General features: G+C 61.9%; 1 protein-coding gene across 1 annotated transcript; it reads right to left on the reverse strand.

Annotated features, from left to right (window-relative positions):
- Positions 1–318: 318 nt before the first annotated feature.
- On the reverse strand, positions 319–13,681 carry IQGAP3 (IQ motif containing GTPase activating protein 3). Its single transcript, XM_065660106.1, has 38 exons — positions 13,639–13,681; positions 13,367–13,454; positions 12,870–13,026; positions 12,612–12,689; positions 12,408–12,484; positions 12,199–12,266; positions 11,921–12,034; positions 11,461–11,639; positions 11,182–11,269; positions 10,689–10,852; positions 10,448–10,535; positions 10,180–10,343; positions 9,900–10,060; positions 9,624–9,748; positions 9,323–9,486; positions 8,825–8,915; positions 8,564–8,731; positions 7,933–8,075; positions 7,689–7,859; positions 7,116–7,199; positions 6,909–6,980; positions 6,528–6,597; positions 6,004–6,212; positions 5,682–5,834; positions 5,433–5,596; positions 5,016–5,240; positions 4,783–4,923; positions 4,445–4,529; positions 3,947–4,179; positions 3,518–3,650; positions 2,976–3,078; positions 2,689–2,833; positions 2,456–2,543; positions 2,009–2,221; positions 1,575–1,741; positions 1,349–1,450; positions 967–1,075; positions 319–749 (listed from the first exon to the last, which is right to left on the reverse strand). The coding sequence occupies exons 1-38, from the start codon at positions 13,661–13,663 to the stop codon at positions 636–638; spliced, it is 4,923 nt and encodes a 1,640-aa protein (XP_065516178.1). The 5' UTR covers positions 13,664–13,681; the 3' UTR covers positions 319–635.
- Positions 13,682–16,390: the final 2,709 nt, after the last annotated feature.

Raw genomic sequence — 16,390 nt, forward strand, 5'->3', positions numbered from 1 at the left:
CCACGATCCTGGCTGAGACAGGGCCTTGGGCTTCACACCACAGCACGGTCCGGAGGAGAGGATGCATCCCTGCTCCTATGCCCCAAGGACAGGAGCAGCTCTGGAGCCCCCTTCCTCTGGTTCTGCTCCCAGCCTGCAGGAGCAGGCAGGGAAATCCATTGTGAAACCCCAAACCTCTCCTATTGCACCTTCATTTACCAGAGACGGGCCCTGGGGGGGGCCGCACAAGTTACCACCTCCATCCTCCCCCTCTGTCTACCCCTATAATAAAGTCTAATTCTGACCTTTCCCCACCTTTAAGTGGGAGGAAGAAATATATATATATTAAAATACCTTTATTTCATCACTAAAAGCACCTGTAGTGTTTGGAATGCGGAGCATCCTCGGGCAGCCCAAGCACCCCCCCACACTCCAGGTTAAAGCTATAGAAGCTGCAGGAGCCGCATCCTTCCTGCAGGAACAGTGGGTACCAGCTCTCATCAGCGTGAGCCAAAGGACTTGGTGGGGGGCCAGGGAAGGGAAACTTCAGTGCAAGCAGCAGCTTCCCCCCCACAGGGACACGATGCCCCAGGACCACTGACCCGGAGGCTTCTCTTTGGCATCTTTGACCCCCCCCCCCCTCCCAACCCACCCCATTACTTCTTGAAGAACTTCTTGTTGAGGAGGAAGATGAGCAGGTTCACGTTGACCTTGGCCTTATCGAACATCTTCATGACTGCTACACCCTCGTATTGCAGCTGCAGCAGGTCCTGGGGCAGAGGAGACCGTCACCACCACCCACCCTGCACATCCCACCCGCAGCATCCCGGTCCAGCATCCCCCAGGGACAAGGGGACCAGCACGGAGCTGGGTTTGCCCCATGGAGGTGCATGGTGATGTTGTCCCCATGGGCTCCAAGTCCACCCCAAGACCCAGCCGGCTGTGGGGACACCATCAAGCCCTGGGGCACCATGATGTGCTCCCTACCTGGTAGTGCAACTGGAACCTCTCCATGTCGATCCCCATGAACTTGGCTTTCACCTGGAAGCGGCCCGATTCCTCGCAGGGGATGATGTCAAAAATCACGTTCCTGAACCTAAAGGGACAGAGGCACCGGCTGCCAAAAGGGGCTTCATGGCTTTAAACACAAGCAAGGAGCAGGTCACCCACCCAGTACAATCCAGACCCACAGCCCAAACCCCTTCCAAATCCCAGCTCACGCAGTCATGGAATGGTTCCGGTTGGAAGCGACCTTCAAGCTCACCCAGTCCCAACCCCGTGCCATGGGCAGGGAAACCTTCCAGGCTATTTTCCTCTCCTTGCCCACTGCAATAGCTCAATCCCATGGGATGGACCAGGGGCTACGTACTGGCTGTGGGGCAGGTCCTCTATCTCCAGCAGCACTCCCTTCTCGAAGAGCCGGGCCGCAGTGTAGTGCAGTGATTGCAGCTTCTTGTTCTTCCCACTGACCCTTGAAGAGAAGAGCCCATGGAGCTGCTCTCCAGGCACTCATGAGCCTTGGGACCCCCCAACAGCAGCTCCAGGACTCAGAGCATCCAGAGAGCAATTAGAGGGGTTTCGGTAAGGAAACGTACCTGGTGCTGGCTGCCAGGTTGTCGAGGCAGGTCTTGATGTACTGGTTGTAATAATCAATTTGCTCCTCGTAAAACAAGGTCTTGGCATTGAGGCCCTGCAGGGTCTGTCTCAGCTTCAGGAGCTCCCCTTTGCGATGCTGCCGGTAGCGCCTCTGGTTCCGGATGTCCTGGGGGCAACGATGCCAATAGAATTCATTGGGAGCTTTACGGAAGCATCAAGATGCTCAGAGAAGCTGCAGCTCCCCCCATCCCCGGCACTGTTCAATGGGGCCTGGAGCAACCTGCTCTAGGGGAAGGTGTCCATGCCCACGGCACGGGGTTGGAGCTGGGTGAGGGTCTTTAAGGTCCCTTCCAACCCAACCCATTCCAGGGATTCTATGCCCAGAGCAGGAGCTCAGGTGGGTTTAGAGGCGACCTCCTTGTCCCCAGCCCACCTTGGCCAGCTCATTGATGAGCTCCTGGTACTGATGGGCCGAGTCCAGCAGCCCCAGGCTCTCCAGGCGCCGCAGGTTGCGGATGATCTTGCGCTTCTTCTCCTCCATGGACAATTGGCTGTTGGCAGCCAGGGACCGGTTGCGCTGCAGCTTGGCCGGGGTCTGCGCATCCCGCAGGGCTCTCCTGTGCATGAGGTGGGCATGGGAGGCTTCCTGGGGATGAGGAGAGGGAGAGCGTGGAGCGTGGCTGGAATGGGATGCGAGGAGATGGAGCAATCACCCCCCCACACACACACAGGAGCCTCTGCCTATCTGCTGCCTCTGAAGAACAGAGCCACACCAGTGCTGGAGCACGGAGCCTTAGGGCTTGGACACCTTTCTGCCTTCTTTGCTCTTGCCCCAAGCACTGTGTTAGCCCAACCCCAGCAGCCGCACTGCACATCCCACCTCATGCTCCGAGGCCCGTGTCCACAGGATCTCCGGGAGGGAATCTCCTGGCTGGGACTGGATCACATCCACCAGCATCTGCTTGGTGCTGGAGGCCAGAGGGAGAGAGGTCAAGGACCCGGCTCCAGCCCATCATTCTGCTCCACTGGAGCAGCACCTCCAGCTGCATCCCAAGGGTTTCCTGCCCTCTTTGAGCATCCCAACCCCGTGGAGCCTGCAGAGCCCATGCTCACCTCAGCAACAAGCTCCTGCTGTCGCTCTCCTCGCTGCTGGCCACTGGCACCAGCTTCCCGCTGAGGGTGAGGGACATCTCCACCTTGCCGAGCTGGGAGAGCATCTCCTCGGCGCTGGCATCCATCGGGCTGGGAGCGTTCTCCCCTGCGAGGGCAGAGAGAGCCCGAGTTGGCCTCCGAGGAGTGGTTTTCCCCATGCCCAAAGCAACCCAATGAGAGCTGGGAGGAGGAAGCAGCTCGGAGGAGGCTCCATCCTCCGAGGCGCTGGACCCCAGGGCTGTACCCACCGAGCAGGGCCTGGAGCGTGGGGAGCTCCCCGAGATCCTCCAGCAGCGCGTGCAGGGGGTCCCCGTGCTGCGGCGCGATGGAGTCCTGGTGCTGGAGCAGAAGCTGGCGGGGAGGGAGCGAAGTCAACGGGGCAGGAACAGGGAGAAAGGGCGGCGGGGAACAATCGCACCCAAGGGGGAAGGAAGGACAAGGACAAGCAGCAGAGAAGCTGCAGAATAAATTGCTTGCTTCAAAAGGGGTTGGGGAAAGGGCCAGGAGGAGCTGCGCTGGTGATGGGATAGAGGAGATGCAGCAGAAAGCCCAGGAAGTGGGAGCAGAAGAAACAGAGCCTGCCCGAAGCAGAGCACTGTGTGCCCTTCTGGGGTCCCAACATAAGGGGGACACAGAGCTCTTGGAGCAAGGCATGGAGCAGTGAAGTTCAGGTTGGAGATCGGGCAGAAGCTCCCCGTGACAGGGGCTTGGAGCTGGATGAGCTTTGAGGTCCTTTCCAACCCAAACCAGTTTGGGATCCTGGGTTTGAGGATGAGTTCGATGCCCTCACCTTGTGCGTGTTGATGAGCTCCCCCAGTGTGATGTAGATAACGGGTTTGGCCACTGCCACCATCTCCGAGTACTCGTCCATGTTAAACCTCTCCTCCGGCTCAGGGACGCAGCAGGCAGCAGAGATGAACCTCCTGCAGAGACGGGGACAAGAGGAAACGGCCTCAAGCTGCACCAGGGCAGGTTTAGATGGAGCTGGGGACCAGCCCCTTCCCCATCGGAACAGGCTGCCCAGGGCAGGGCTGGAGGAAGTGGTCACCCAGTGCCATGGGTTCGTGGTGGCCTTGGCAGTGCTGGGCAGTGACCGGACGGGATGATCTTCAAGGTCTTTTCCACCCTGGTTGATGCTCTGGTTCTATAACTCTAAGGCAGCTCAGCCCCAAACCCCCCCCCCCAACCCTCAGCATCCCCCTGCCATGGTGATGCCCACCTGAACCGCTGGTGGGTCTCCTCCAGGTACCGGTTGATGCCGCAGAGATGCGCGGTGTCCCCATCGAAGGGCTTGCGCGCGGCCGCGTGCTGCAGCACCTTGGCGATGGAGCCCAGGCTGCGGCGCTGCTCGGGGTGCAGGCTCGCCCCGGCGCACAGGTCCACGATGTCGAAGCCGTCGGGGGCCACCACGGCCGGGTTCATGTAGCGGTAATAGAGCAGGTTCCCCACGACCTAAGGCACGAGGCAAGGCAGGGTGATGGGGAGCAGGCTCATGGCCAAGGAAGGGGTAGCTCAGCAGGGACGGGGGCTCCATCCTTGCACTGATGCTCCTGGAGGGGAAGCAATGCAGGCCAGAGCCCACCATTGGGAAAAGGGTGGCTTGAAGGGGTTTTTAAGTCAAGAGGACTTGATCTTTGAAAGGGAGCCTGGACCTTTACATGCACATTCAATGGGATGCCCCCATGCTGTGCAGACCCCCCCCTCAGACCCGGGGTACCTTGTCAATGTCCTCTGCCGAAGCCTCGGGGAACTTGTCAGCCAAGGATGTCCTCAGGGTTTTGGCCATGTAGCGCATGCCATAGCTAAGGAGAGGGCTGTCAGCGTGTGGGGCAGCAGCAGCTCGGCCACCCTGCCCCATCCCTACTGCCCATCATCCCCCCTTCGGGGGACGGAGGAGCCCATAGCAGGGGCTGGTGGCTGCAGCATCCCTCAGCCAGGAGGATGGAGCCAGTAAATACAGGGCCAGGAAGCCCCCCCATCACCCAACCTCCCTTTCCATGGCCTTCCAGCCAGCAGCACTGCAGGGATGTGCCCAAAGACCCTCGAGATACGTACGGGATCTTGTCTACAGAAGAGGTGATGGCAGAGACAAACTTGTCCGTCATCATGAGGAGGTTGTGGATGGAGATATCCAACCGCCTTTGGACCTCGGGGTAGCTGAGAGCCTGCTCGGGGCTGACCTCATACGGGAGCTTGCTGTGAACAGAAAGCCAAGGTCCCCATCACCATCCCGACACCCATCCTCACCCCGTGGGCTGGGTTAAGGACAGAGCCCTCCTTGCCCTGACCTTTTCTGGCCGCTCTGCGACTCGCTCTGGTTGATCCAAGCCTTGTAGATGTCCACAGGGTCGGTGCGGATGCTGAGGGTCTTGTCCTGCAGGACCTGCTGCACCGGGGCCCCCAGGATGTGCCGCAGGGCGTTCTGCCCGCGGGCGTTGCGGTAGAAGCTGACCACCATCCGGATGACCGTGGCGTTCCCCAGCAGGATGTCATGGACGTGGTCCACCTTGGAGCTGGGGAGAGGCAGGATGGGTGGTGTAAAGGGGATGGGCTTGTTGGAGCACGACCACTGGGGATGGTCTCCAACGCAGGAGGCAGCAGCCAAAGGACATCGCTGCATCCGAACTGCTGCCCCTGCTTCAGCCTTTTCCCGGTCCTGAACGCAGGAGAGGGACCTGGAGGGTATCCCTATGGGATGCACGCACCTGATCTCCTCCTGCAGCGCTGCCTTGAAGAGCTGGAGCAGCAGGAAAGCCTCCCGTGGGGTGGACGCGTAGTTGTAGAGCGTGAAGATCACCGACTCCATGAACTTGGTGGACTTGCTCTGGGGCATCTGGAAGATGAGCCTGGCCAGGTACCCGGGCTGCGTCTGCAGGGATGAGGAACACCAGCATCACCCCAAAGGCCACAGGGTGCCAGGCTCCCTGGCTCTGATGGGCACCGCAGAGCCCCACCTGCAGCAGGTAGAAGAGGTGCTGATAGGCCTCCAGCTTCTGCCGCTTCTCCTTGCTGAGCGACTTGAGCCCCTTCTGCTTGTCCATGGACATCAGCTCCGAGAGCTGCTCCTTGTTCTTCTTGGTCAGCTTCTTGCAGTGGCAAACGACCTCCTGGAGCCACACGGGCAGAGGGGAGAGAAGCGCTGGGGCTTGCCAAGCTCTCCAGCAAAGAGCCTCAACGCTCCCCCATCCCTTTCACCACCCCAAGCTGTGATGCTAAGGAGGGGAGGACCAGCTCTGCAGCATCAGGGGGCCCAAGGTCGTCCCTGTGCTCCCCAACCTGCAGCGTGATCCTGTTCTTGACCAGCAGCCCAATCTTGATGTCCATGAGGTCCAGGTCGCTCTCCAGCTGCCGGTTGGCGCGGATCCTCTTCACCACCTCCTCCTGCAGCCGCAGCACCTCCGACTCTTCCCAAAAGTCCTGCTGGCTCTGCTCCAGCAAGTGGATGAAGCGCCGGAGGATGCTCAGCGGTGGGCTCCTGGCGTGCACTGACACAAGGCACAGCACCACCAATGGGCGAGACTCAGCACCACCTCCATGGTGGACCCTCAGACCCCCTACCCAAAGCAGCATCTTCTTACACGGGACAAGGTGATGCCACGAAGCCTTTGGGTGCAAAGGCACGGCAAGATCAGCCCCAGCGCTGCTCTACCCGATGCCAAGGGCTCACACCAAGGCTCTACTTGCCATAGGGACACTGGTGGCCAACTTGCCCCCACCTCCCCGCCACCCAGGGCCAACAAGGAGGGAGGCAGAGCCCCCTTCCCAGTTAATTCGCAGAGCAGGGATGAGCAGGAACGTACCCAACATCCTGTAATCCCCGCGGGCCCTATGGGCTCGCACAAAAGCCTGGATCTTAATCACAGCTTCAACCTGCCAGGACAAACAAGGGGGTGAGGGATGTTCCCCTACGGGGAGCACCCAGCTCCCTGCTCCCACCACCAGGAATCTGCTTCCCCCAACCAACACAGCCCTTTCCCCTCTACAGAACACCTTGAACTCCTTTTGGTTCGGGATGGAATTGGGGCCAGTTTTGCTCTCATCATGCACGCAAATCCCCTTGGGCCCTTTTCCCTTCCCATCTCTCCCCCTGCAAGGATGCACCCCTTTCCCTCAGCATCATCCCCTTTCCATCCACACAGGCACATTCCCAGGAGCTCTTCGACCCCAATCCCATCACTCACGTTGTGCCTGAAGTAGCGCAGCCTCTCCTGATACCTCCTCCGAGCCATCCACATCCTCACGCCCGCCTGGATCTGGGGAAGACATTGCAGCAGTTGGAGCCAGCCCAGAGGAGGTCTCATGGAAGGTGTCCCTGCCCGAGGCAGGGGGTTGGAACCGGAGGATTGAAGGTCGTTTCCAACCCAAACCATTCCAGGACTCTCCCAAACCTTTATTGCAGCATCCTCGTTGGCCCGCAGGTAGCGCAGCCGTTCCAGGTAAGCTCTGCGCTGCTTGTACCCTCTCCAGCAGGCCTGGGCATAGACAAGACAAGCAGTTCCAGGGATGGGTGTGAGGGCACCGTGACACCCATCCTCTGCAGCACATCGGGTGAGCCCTGGCTTTGAAAGCTACGGAGCAGCAACCATCAGAGCAGCTCCCAGTGTCTGAAAGGGGCTACAAGGATGCTGGAGAGGGACCTGCATCAGGGACTGCAGCGATAGGAGAAGGGATGATGGGTTTAAACTGAACCAGGGGAGGGTTAGGCTAGATCTAAGGCACAAGCTCTTCCCTGTGAAGGTGGTGGGGAACTGGAATAGGTTGAATGGAGAAGCTGTGGCTGCCCCATCCCTGGCAACGCTCAAGGCCAGGTTGGACACAGGGGCTTGGAGCAAGCTGCTCCAGTGGACCAGTTGGAACTGGATGAGCTTTAAGGTCCTTTCCCATCCAAACCATTCTACGGTGCAGCAGAGGATGCTGCAAAGCAGGCACCCATTGCCTGCACCCATCCTGGGCTCCATCACCTGGATCCTGACGGCAGCCGGATGCTGCTCCCGCAGGATGCTCCGTCGCTCGGCCAGCTCCCGGCGGACCAGGAAGCCGCGGAGCCGAGCCTGCAGCCTCACCACGAAGGCCACGTTGGCTGCCCACAGCCGCTCCCGGTCGTGCTCTGCCGTCACTCGGGTGACAACGGCCTGCGGGGACGCAACGCAGGAGCTCAGCACCGGCAGCGCCACCGGCACCCGCTGAGCCCCATCCGCCCCGTACCTGGATCTCCTCCCGGCTCAGGTGCGTGGTGTTGATGCCACCATCGGGCGGGCGCTGCCAACTGCCCTCGAAGCTCTGCAGGCTCAGGTAGAACTCAGCACCATCCGCCAGCCGGTGCCGGATCCAGCACGGCTTCGCGCTGCCTGCACGCCAAGATGGATGGGTGCTGATGGAGACGCTGCTCCCCCCCATGGATGGGTGCTGATGGAGGTGCTGCTCCCCACCATGGATGGGTGCTGATGGATGCGCTGCTCCCCACCATGGATGGGTGCTGATGGATGCGCTGCTCCCCCCCATGGATGGGTGCTGATGGATGCACTGCTCCCCACCATGGATGGGTGCTGATGGATGCGCTGCTCCCCACCATGGATGGGTGCTGATGGATGCGCTGCTCCCCACCATGGATGGGTGCTGATGGATGCGCTGCTCCCCACCACGGATGGGTGCTGATGGATGCGCTGCTCCCCACCACGGATGGGTGCTGATGGAGGCGCTGCTCCCCACCACGGATGGGTGCTGATGGAGGCGCTGCTCCCCACCATGGATGGGTGCTGATGGATGCGCTGCTCCCCCCCATGGATGGGTGCACCCCAGGGTGATGGGATGGGGCTGGTACAACCACAGCTTTTACCTGTTTGCCTCTTGGTGGCCATCAGAGCCGCGAGCTGCTCCTGGTACCCAGCGGCACAGGCGCCCACCACCCCGCACAGGGCCACGGCGGGGTTGAGCAGCACCCGTAGGGTCTGGGTCGCCTTCCCCTCCTTGATGGCCTGGTTGATGGCAGCGATGCCCAGAGCCACTGCAGGGACAGGGGGGGTCCATGTGAGACTCTCCTTGCCTCCCCCCCCCCCACCATGGATGCAGGGGCACAACACCAGGGAGAGCACTCAACTCTTCCTGGCTGCCACCGTGTCCTCATTGGCCTTGCAGACTCCATCCTGGATCTCTTGCCACCAGAGCACAGCTCCATCATCCCCTGTGGCCTGCGAGACAGTGAGAGGACCACAGATGGGCACCCTGTGCCAGCACCTCAGCACCCTCACAGGGAACAGCTTCTGCCTAACATCCCATCTCCATCTCCCCTCGGGCAAGTTAAAGCCATTCCCCCTTGACCTGTCCCTGCATCCCGGCATCCCAAGCCCCTCTCCAGCTTTCCTGCAGCCCCTTTAGGCTCTGGAGCTGCTTTAAGGTCTCCCCTTCAGGAGCCTTCTCCAGGCTGCCCCAGCCCAGCTCTCTCATCATCATCAACATGGGTTCTGGTGAGCCCCAGCCCGCCCATCACCACCCATCCAGCACCTTCTGCCCTCCCTACACTACAGGAGGAGGCTGCTGCTGCTGGAGGGGGGGTACCACATGGCCAAGGGGATATCCCCCCCCACCCCGCCCCAACCTGGGCTTTCATCCTGCGTGCGTGGGCCAGGACGCGGTGGTAGCGCCGGGCAATGGGGAGGCTGACGTGGGGCAGGGCAGCCGCCGGCAGCAGCAGCGCCGACAGCGTCTTGTCGGGGTCCTCCTGCAGCAGCGCCTCGTTGATGAGCCTCACAGCCGCGATGCCTGCATGGCAGGGATGGGAGGGATGGATCAGCATCCCCCCCACACACACAGTGCGAGACTCTCTGCTGTCTCATTAGGGCTGGGCTCCCCATGCAACCCCCCCCGTCCCCGCTCGCCCCAATGCGGGCAGCGCTCACGGTCGTTTTCATCCTGCACTGAGGAATTGGTGGCCTTCACGCTGTCCTGGATGCTGGTCCAGCTCAAGAACTCCGCTCCTGCTGCCCGGCATCGCCCTTTGAGCTGCGCTAAGTCCTCAAAATACCTGCAGGGGACACACGGGGCATCATTTGCTTTCCAAAGGGGAGAAGGCAAAGCCTGGGGTCGGGGGGGGGGGGATGAAAGGGGCCCACACAACCTGCCCATCGCCTCCCAAGGGTCTGCCCCATAGCACCCACCCCAGACACAGCCCTCACCGCTGCGCGTTTGCATCCTCAACTCCAGCGAGCCCCAGCGCGGGGCTGACCAGGCTGCTCCAGAGCGCATCGGGGTCCCCAGCATCCAAGGCTCTGTTAACCAAGGCCACAGCCGAGAGCATCTCCACAGCCACAAACAGCTCCTCCTGCACCAGCTCACCCTGCATGGGGCAAGGCAGAGACACTGAGACCCCCATACCTCGGCCTATCAGAGGCCCTGATCCCCCCACACACACACAAAGAACGGATGGGACCCGGAGCACATCCATGGGGAGCTCACCCGCGGGTGCTGGCTCTGCAGCAGGGCCAGTTGGTGCTGGTACAGGGGGGCAGCGAGCGGGTACACTTCGGGCAGCTGGGCTGCGGGATCCATCAGCGCTCCCAACGTTTCGGCTGGGTTTCCATAACGGATGGCGGCGTTGATCCGGCTGATGGCCCCTAGCACTGCAGGAAGGCACCGGCTCCAAAAGGATGCAACCAGGCAGCAGGACCCCACCTCCAGCACCAGACCCTGCCCCAAAAGCACCACGTCCACCCCAGCTACGCACTGGCTCGCTCCTCCTCGCCTTTCCTGTTCGCCGTGAGGATCCCAGCTTCCAGCTCTTCCTGCTCCAGCAGATCCACATAGCCCAGCTCCTGCAACAAGAGCTTCTGCATCCCACAGCCCCTGCTTGTGCTGATGGAGCTGCCCCGTTCAGACCCCATGCAGGGAGATGCTGATCCCCACTGCCCCCCTGCTTTGGGGGACCAGCACCTAAACACCCCCCCCAAGGCTCCTCCAGCCCCTACCAGTGCCTTCTGCTCCCGGTCCATGCTGAGCTGCTCCAAGTAGCGCTGGACATTGTCACGCTGGAGGCAGCGCAGGGCAAGGAGCGGGTCCTGGAGCGCACGGTGCAGCGCCAGCGCATCCTGCTGCTCCAGGGCATCATCCACCTCCTCCAGAGCTCCGTGCACTAGGACAGGACATGGACACCCGGAGGAGGTGAGCAACTGAATCATCACCCTTGTGCTGCAGGCCCTGCGCCTTGTCTGGCCCCTTCTCCATCACCTCAATGTCTCTGTTGTAGTGAGGGGCCCAGAGCTGAGCACAGGATTGTTAGCAGCGAGTATTAAGAACTGCTAATTTCCCTTTGGGAAAGCACCAAAAGACCCAACCCAGGCCCCCCAACACACCTGAAGCCTGAACCGATGGCTTCTTTCTGCTGTGCCCCCCCCACCCCAGGCAGGCTCTCCCTGCAGCCCTGGGTACCACAGGTAGGGGTGGCACAAGCTTTGCTCTCACCATTCACTTTGTTGATGTGGCCTTGGATCTCGGCCTGGGTCAGGTAATGGTCGTAGATGTCCTCTCCCTCGGGGATCACCTGCAGGAGCTGCAGGATGCTCACCCTGAGCATGCGCCCCAACGGCACAAAGCCAGGGTCCACGCAGATGCTTCCAAGCCCCATCCAACCTGGCCTCGGATGGGGCAGCCGCAGCATCTCTGTGCCAGCACAAGACACGCATGGGGACGGCTCCCACCCACTGGGGACCCCCCCTCCAGCCCCTCGCATCCCCTCCTCACCCTGTTCCTGGCGTTGCTGCTCTTCTCCAGCTTCGCCTGGTGCAGCATCTCCTGGTAGGCACCCGCCAGCTCCGGGCGCAGGCCGAGCAGCATCGCGCTGGGGTTGCGAAGGGCCCCCATGGTCTGGGCCACCACCCCCTGCTCCACGGCTCGGTTGATGGCCAGCACAGCGGCGTGCACTGGGGGGGGGGCAGTGGGAAGGTGAGGCAGGGACCATCCCCTATGGCCCTGAGGGCATGGGATGAGCAGCACCATGCAGGATGCTGGGAGCCAGCCCCATTCCCAATGGGCAAATCTGTGCTCTGCAGTGCCCACAAAGCCTCCACGTCTCAACACGTGAACCCTTGGGTTCTGTGCCAGCCCATGCATGGCTCTAGGGGGGAGCAAGGAGGAGCCTCCAGCATCTCAGGGCACCCCGACTTTGCTGGCCCCTGGTTTGATATTTGGGGGCACCCATCACCTGCTGCTTCATCCACAGAGAGCTCGTTGGCCAGAATGCCCCCAATTTTGCTGAAGGCAGGGAGCAGCAGCCCATATTTCTCCAGCTCCCGCTTCATGTGGTTGATCTCCTCCTCTGGAACACAGCACGGAGGCATAGAATGAGAGAACAGCTTTGGCTTTGGGGGGTACAGAAGACCCCCACATTGCGGTAGCATCACCGAGCTGAAGCCCGAGGTCTTCATTCCCCACATCCCTCCCAGTGCAGGACCCCAGAGCATCCCTGCAGCGATGCCGTACCTGTGAAGTCCACCTTCCCATACAAGTCCTGGATCTGAGGAGCCAGCCCCAGCTTGAAGAGGTACAAGCTGAAAGGCAAAGCGGATGCACACCATGACCAGTCCCTCCCTGTGCTTCTGCTGCACCCAAAGGCTTTTTCCCCCATTTGGGAATGCCACTAAAGGGCTTCTGGACACCAGCACGACCAGTCTGGGGCCAAGGGCACCCACCTGAGCGCATGGATGCAATAGACCACCCGGGGCATGTTCTTCTTGTCATAGATGTCGGTGGTCTCCGGGTGGAACATCTGCCAACAAGACAAGAGGCCGCTCAGGAGGAGATGGCACCGAGATGGTCCATGGGGAGGATGGTGGCCAATGGTGGAGGGGCAGAGATGAACCCCCCCCAGTGCCACCGGCAATGGGGGCCGTTACCGAGGGGAGCCCCACGTGGCTCATCGCATCCCTCCAGTAGTTGATGTTATCCGTGTGCCGGAAGTGGAGCCCGGCTGCCTGGAGGACAGGAGACACAGGATGAAGCTGAGCCCCCCCATTCTCCCAACCTTGGGGTCCCTTCTCCCCCAAACCCATAAGGTTAAAGCCCAAGGCAAAGCCTGTGACCCCCCCCCCCCCAGGAATGAACCCTGCAGGGGCTGTGGTGCACCCTAAGGGATGCCCCCCCCCCAGCCTCACCTTGTACCGGGTCTGCTCGGGGTCGTAGATCTTCTTCAGAGGGACCACGGTGGGGGCAAAGCAATGGCCCAGCTTGGCCAGGACCACCCCATTGCGCAGGGTCTCTTCGAGCTCCATTGGAGGGGGCAGCTCCTCACGCAGACAGGCCTCCAGCCAGCTGCAGGGCAGAGATGGGGCACATCATGGACCCCCCCCAACCCACCCCAGACCCATTCCAGGCAGGAAAAGCAGCTCCCAAAGGAGACACCCCCACCCCATCCCCATCAACCCCCCCCCCACCCTCCATGGCAGGGAGAGGTCGGCACCCAGCCCTTTGCTGCAGGATGGGGTACTCCCATTTGGCTGCTCCCCCTTTGGAGGACCAGGAAGCACCAGGAGCAGGCAGCATCCTGCAGGACCCCAAACCATCCGAGCCCCCCCCGTCCATTCCTTATCCCCCAATCCCCATCCCAGCCTTTCCCCCCTTGAAGCGGAGGAGTCCCCACATCCAGCCCCACCGCTTGGCCTCCTCCAGGTGACACAGGTACTGGTAGGCGATGCTCTGCCTCCTCTTCTCATCCATCTCCTCGGCCGTCAGGCGCTCGCCTGCGTGGGGGCAGATCCCGTTATCCCGGCGGGGGATCCTTAACCCCCATCCCAGCCAAACGAAGATTCCCACAAGGAATCCCATCAAGACCTGCCCCACACCCCCCTGCACCCCCCTGCACCCCCCGACCGGCCCCGCATCCCCCCCGGGACCCCCTCTGCAGCCCCACAACCGGTCACTCACATCCCATCGACCCCGCTCCCTCCATGGCTGTGGTTGCGGAGGCTCCACCCACGATTTGAATCTCCCGCCGCTCACGTGACACCGCGCGGGGGCCGCTGGGAGTTGTAGTTCAATAGCGGGTAGCGAGGACCGGTGGTAGTGAGGTACCGGTACCGGGTGTAGTGCGGTAATGGGGACCGGTTGTAGTGCGGTACCAGTACCGGGAACCCATTGTAGTGCGGTACCGGGGAGCAAGGACTATGGACACTAGAGGGTGGTTGTGCAAGCAGTCATCCAGCTCCCAGCGTCACCCTGCTCACAGCATCACCCTGCTCACAGCATCACCGGCTCACAGCATCACCGGCTCACAGCATCACCGGCTCACAGCATCACCCTGCTCACAGCATCACCCTGCTCACAGCATCACCCTGCTCACAGCATCACCGGCTCACAGCATCACCGGCTCACAGCATCACCCCGCTCACAGCATCACCCCGCTCACAGCATCACCAGCTCACAGCATCACCCTGCTCACAGCATCACCGGCTCACAGCATCACCAGCTCACAGCATCACCCTGCTCACAGCATCACCAGCTCACAGCATCACCCTGCTCACAGCATCACCGGCTCACAGCATCACCCCGCTCACAGCATCACCCTGCTCACAGCATCACCAGCTCACAGCATCACCCTGCTCACAGCATCACCGGCTCACAGCATCACCCTGCTCACAGCATCACCAGCTCACAGCATCACCCCGCTCACAGCATCACCGGCTCACAGCATCACCCTGCTCACAGCATCACCAGCTCACAGCATCACCGGCTCACAGCATCACCGGCTCACAGCATCACCCTGCTCACAGCATCACCAGCTCACAGCATCACCAGCTCACAGCATCACCCTGCTCACAGCATCACCAGCTCACAGCATCACCCTGCTCACAGCATCACCCCGCTCACAGCATCACCAGCTCACAGCATCACCAGCTCACAGCATCACCCCGCTCACAGCATCACCAGCTCACAGCATCACCAGCTCACAGCATCACCCCGCTCACAGCATCACCCTGCTCACAGCATCACCCGGCTCCGATGACCACGTTGCCATGGCGCTGCACACCGGTGCCAGGGATGAAACCGGAGCCACTGGGACCATCTCGGAACGTTCCTTCCCCAGGAGGAGCCCGGCTTTATCCAGGTTCGCCTGTGCCACGCACGCCTCTGCTGCTTTCCTGGTGCTCCAAAGCAGCTTTCCAGGCATCCAAGTGGGACCCAGCAGCCCTCGGACCCCCCCATCCCTGACTGGAAGGCGGCAGCGAGCGCTGGTGATGCCCCGTGTCCTTCTCCCCTCTCTCGGTGCCTAAAGAGCAAACAGTAAGTGCCTGCAACCGGATATTCTGCCTCCCATAAAGATATCCTGGGAATACCCACCCCGTGCTGCCCTTCCCCAGACACCCCGCTGCATCCTTCCCTTGCAGGCAGGTCTCACCCAGCCCATGGCTTCAGAGGAGGCAGCAAAGCCTGGACCACATCCCACAACCTCTGCAACCCCCAAAAAGAAAGGGAAGAAAGGGAAGGAGAAGCCGGAGGCCGGGGCAGATGCTCAGGAAGGAGGGGATGAGGTGGTGGAGCGGGAGGCCAGGATCGAGGGGCTGACGCGAGCCGGGCACCGGGCGCTGGTGCTGGGCGATGGGCAGGAGGCGGTTGGGTGCTTCAGGAAGGCGTTCGCCCTCTCCAGGAGCATGGGGAGCCCCCAGCTCCGCAGCGCTTGTGCCTTCAACCTGGGGGCTGCCTACGTGGAGACCGGGCAACCCAAAAAGGGCCTCGCGTTCCTCCTTCGGTCCCAATCCTCCCTGGGGAGCAATGGGGAGCCCCTGCGGGACCTTTATTTCAGCATCGAGGCGGCTCGCGAGGGGCTCCAGGACTTCCCAAAGGCTCTGGAGCACTCCGGCATCACCGCTGACGGTGAGCGCGCGGCACAGGCCGGCAGCAGAGCCAGGACCCACGTGCGGATGGGCTGCTGCTACCTGGGGATGCAGGAGCCGGCGCGTGCGGCGCGGTGCTTCCTGGATGCTGCGCGGTGCTTTGCGGCGGCCGCCAGCCCCGAGGCCGCGGCCGTGGCTCTGAGCAGGGCCAGCGGCTCCATGCTGCAGAGCGGGGGCTTCGGGGTAGCCGAGATCGCCGCGGTCCTGGCCCAGTGCCGCTCGCTCTGCGGCAGCATCCGTGATGCAGCCCTGCGAGGTAACGCCACGCTCCATCCCTTCGCTGCCGGTGCCTGGACCAGCACCCGCACCCGGCCTTGCCTCTCTGCTCCGCAGGGAAACTCTACAGCGACATCGGGCTCAGCTATTCCCAGCTCCACATCTTCACCCTGGCTGCTGAGAGCTTCCAAAGGGCTCTGGCATCCGGACCGGAGCAGCACAGGGCGGCTGCGCTGCTGCAGAACATGGGTGCTGCCCACAATGCGCTGGGCAGCTTCGGCACGGCGCTGGGCTGGCACCGGCGAGCGGCGGCCCTGCACGGTTGGTCGCACCGGGATGTCTTGCTCTTGGCTTTGCTGGATGTGCCCAATTCCAATGGGGTTCCCCATTCCAGGCGCTCTCGGGAACCGGAAGGCGCAGGGACAGTGCTTTGGGAACCTGGCCTATGCCTGCAGCCGGCTCAGGAACCATGAGGCTGCTGCAGAGAGCTACCTGCACGCCCTGCAAGCCTTCCGGGACTCGGGTAAGGGGGATGCAGGCAAATCAGCCCTGCGCTGGTGGCCCTGCAG

The sequence above is a fragment of the Lathamus discolor genome, chromosome 24, assembly GCF_037157495.1.
Source record: "Lathamus discolor isolate bLatDis1 chromosome 24, bLatDis1.hap1, whole genome shotgun sequence".
Classification (NCBI taxonomy): Eukaryota; Metazoa; Chordata; class Aves; order Psittaciformes; family Psittacidae; genus Lathamus; species Lathamus discolor.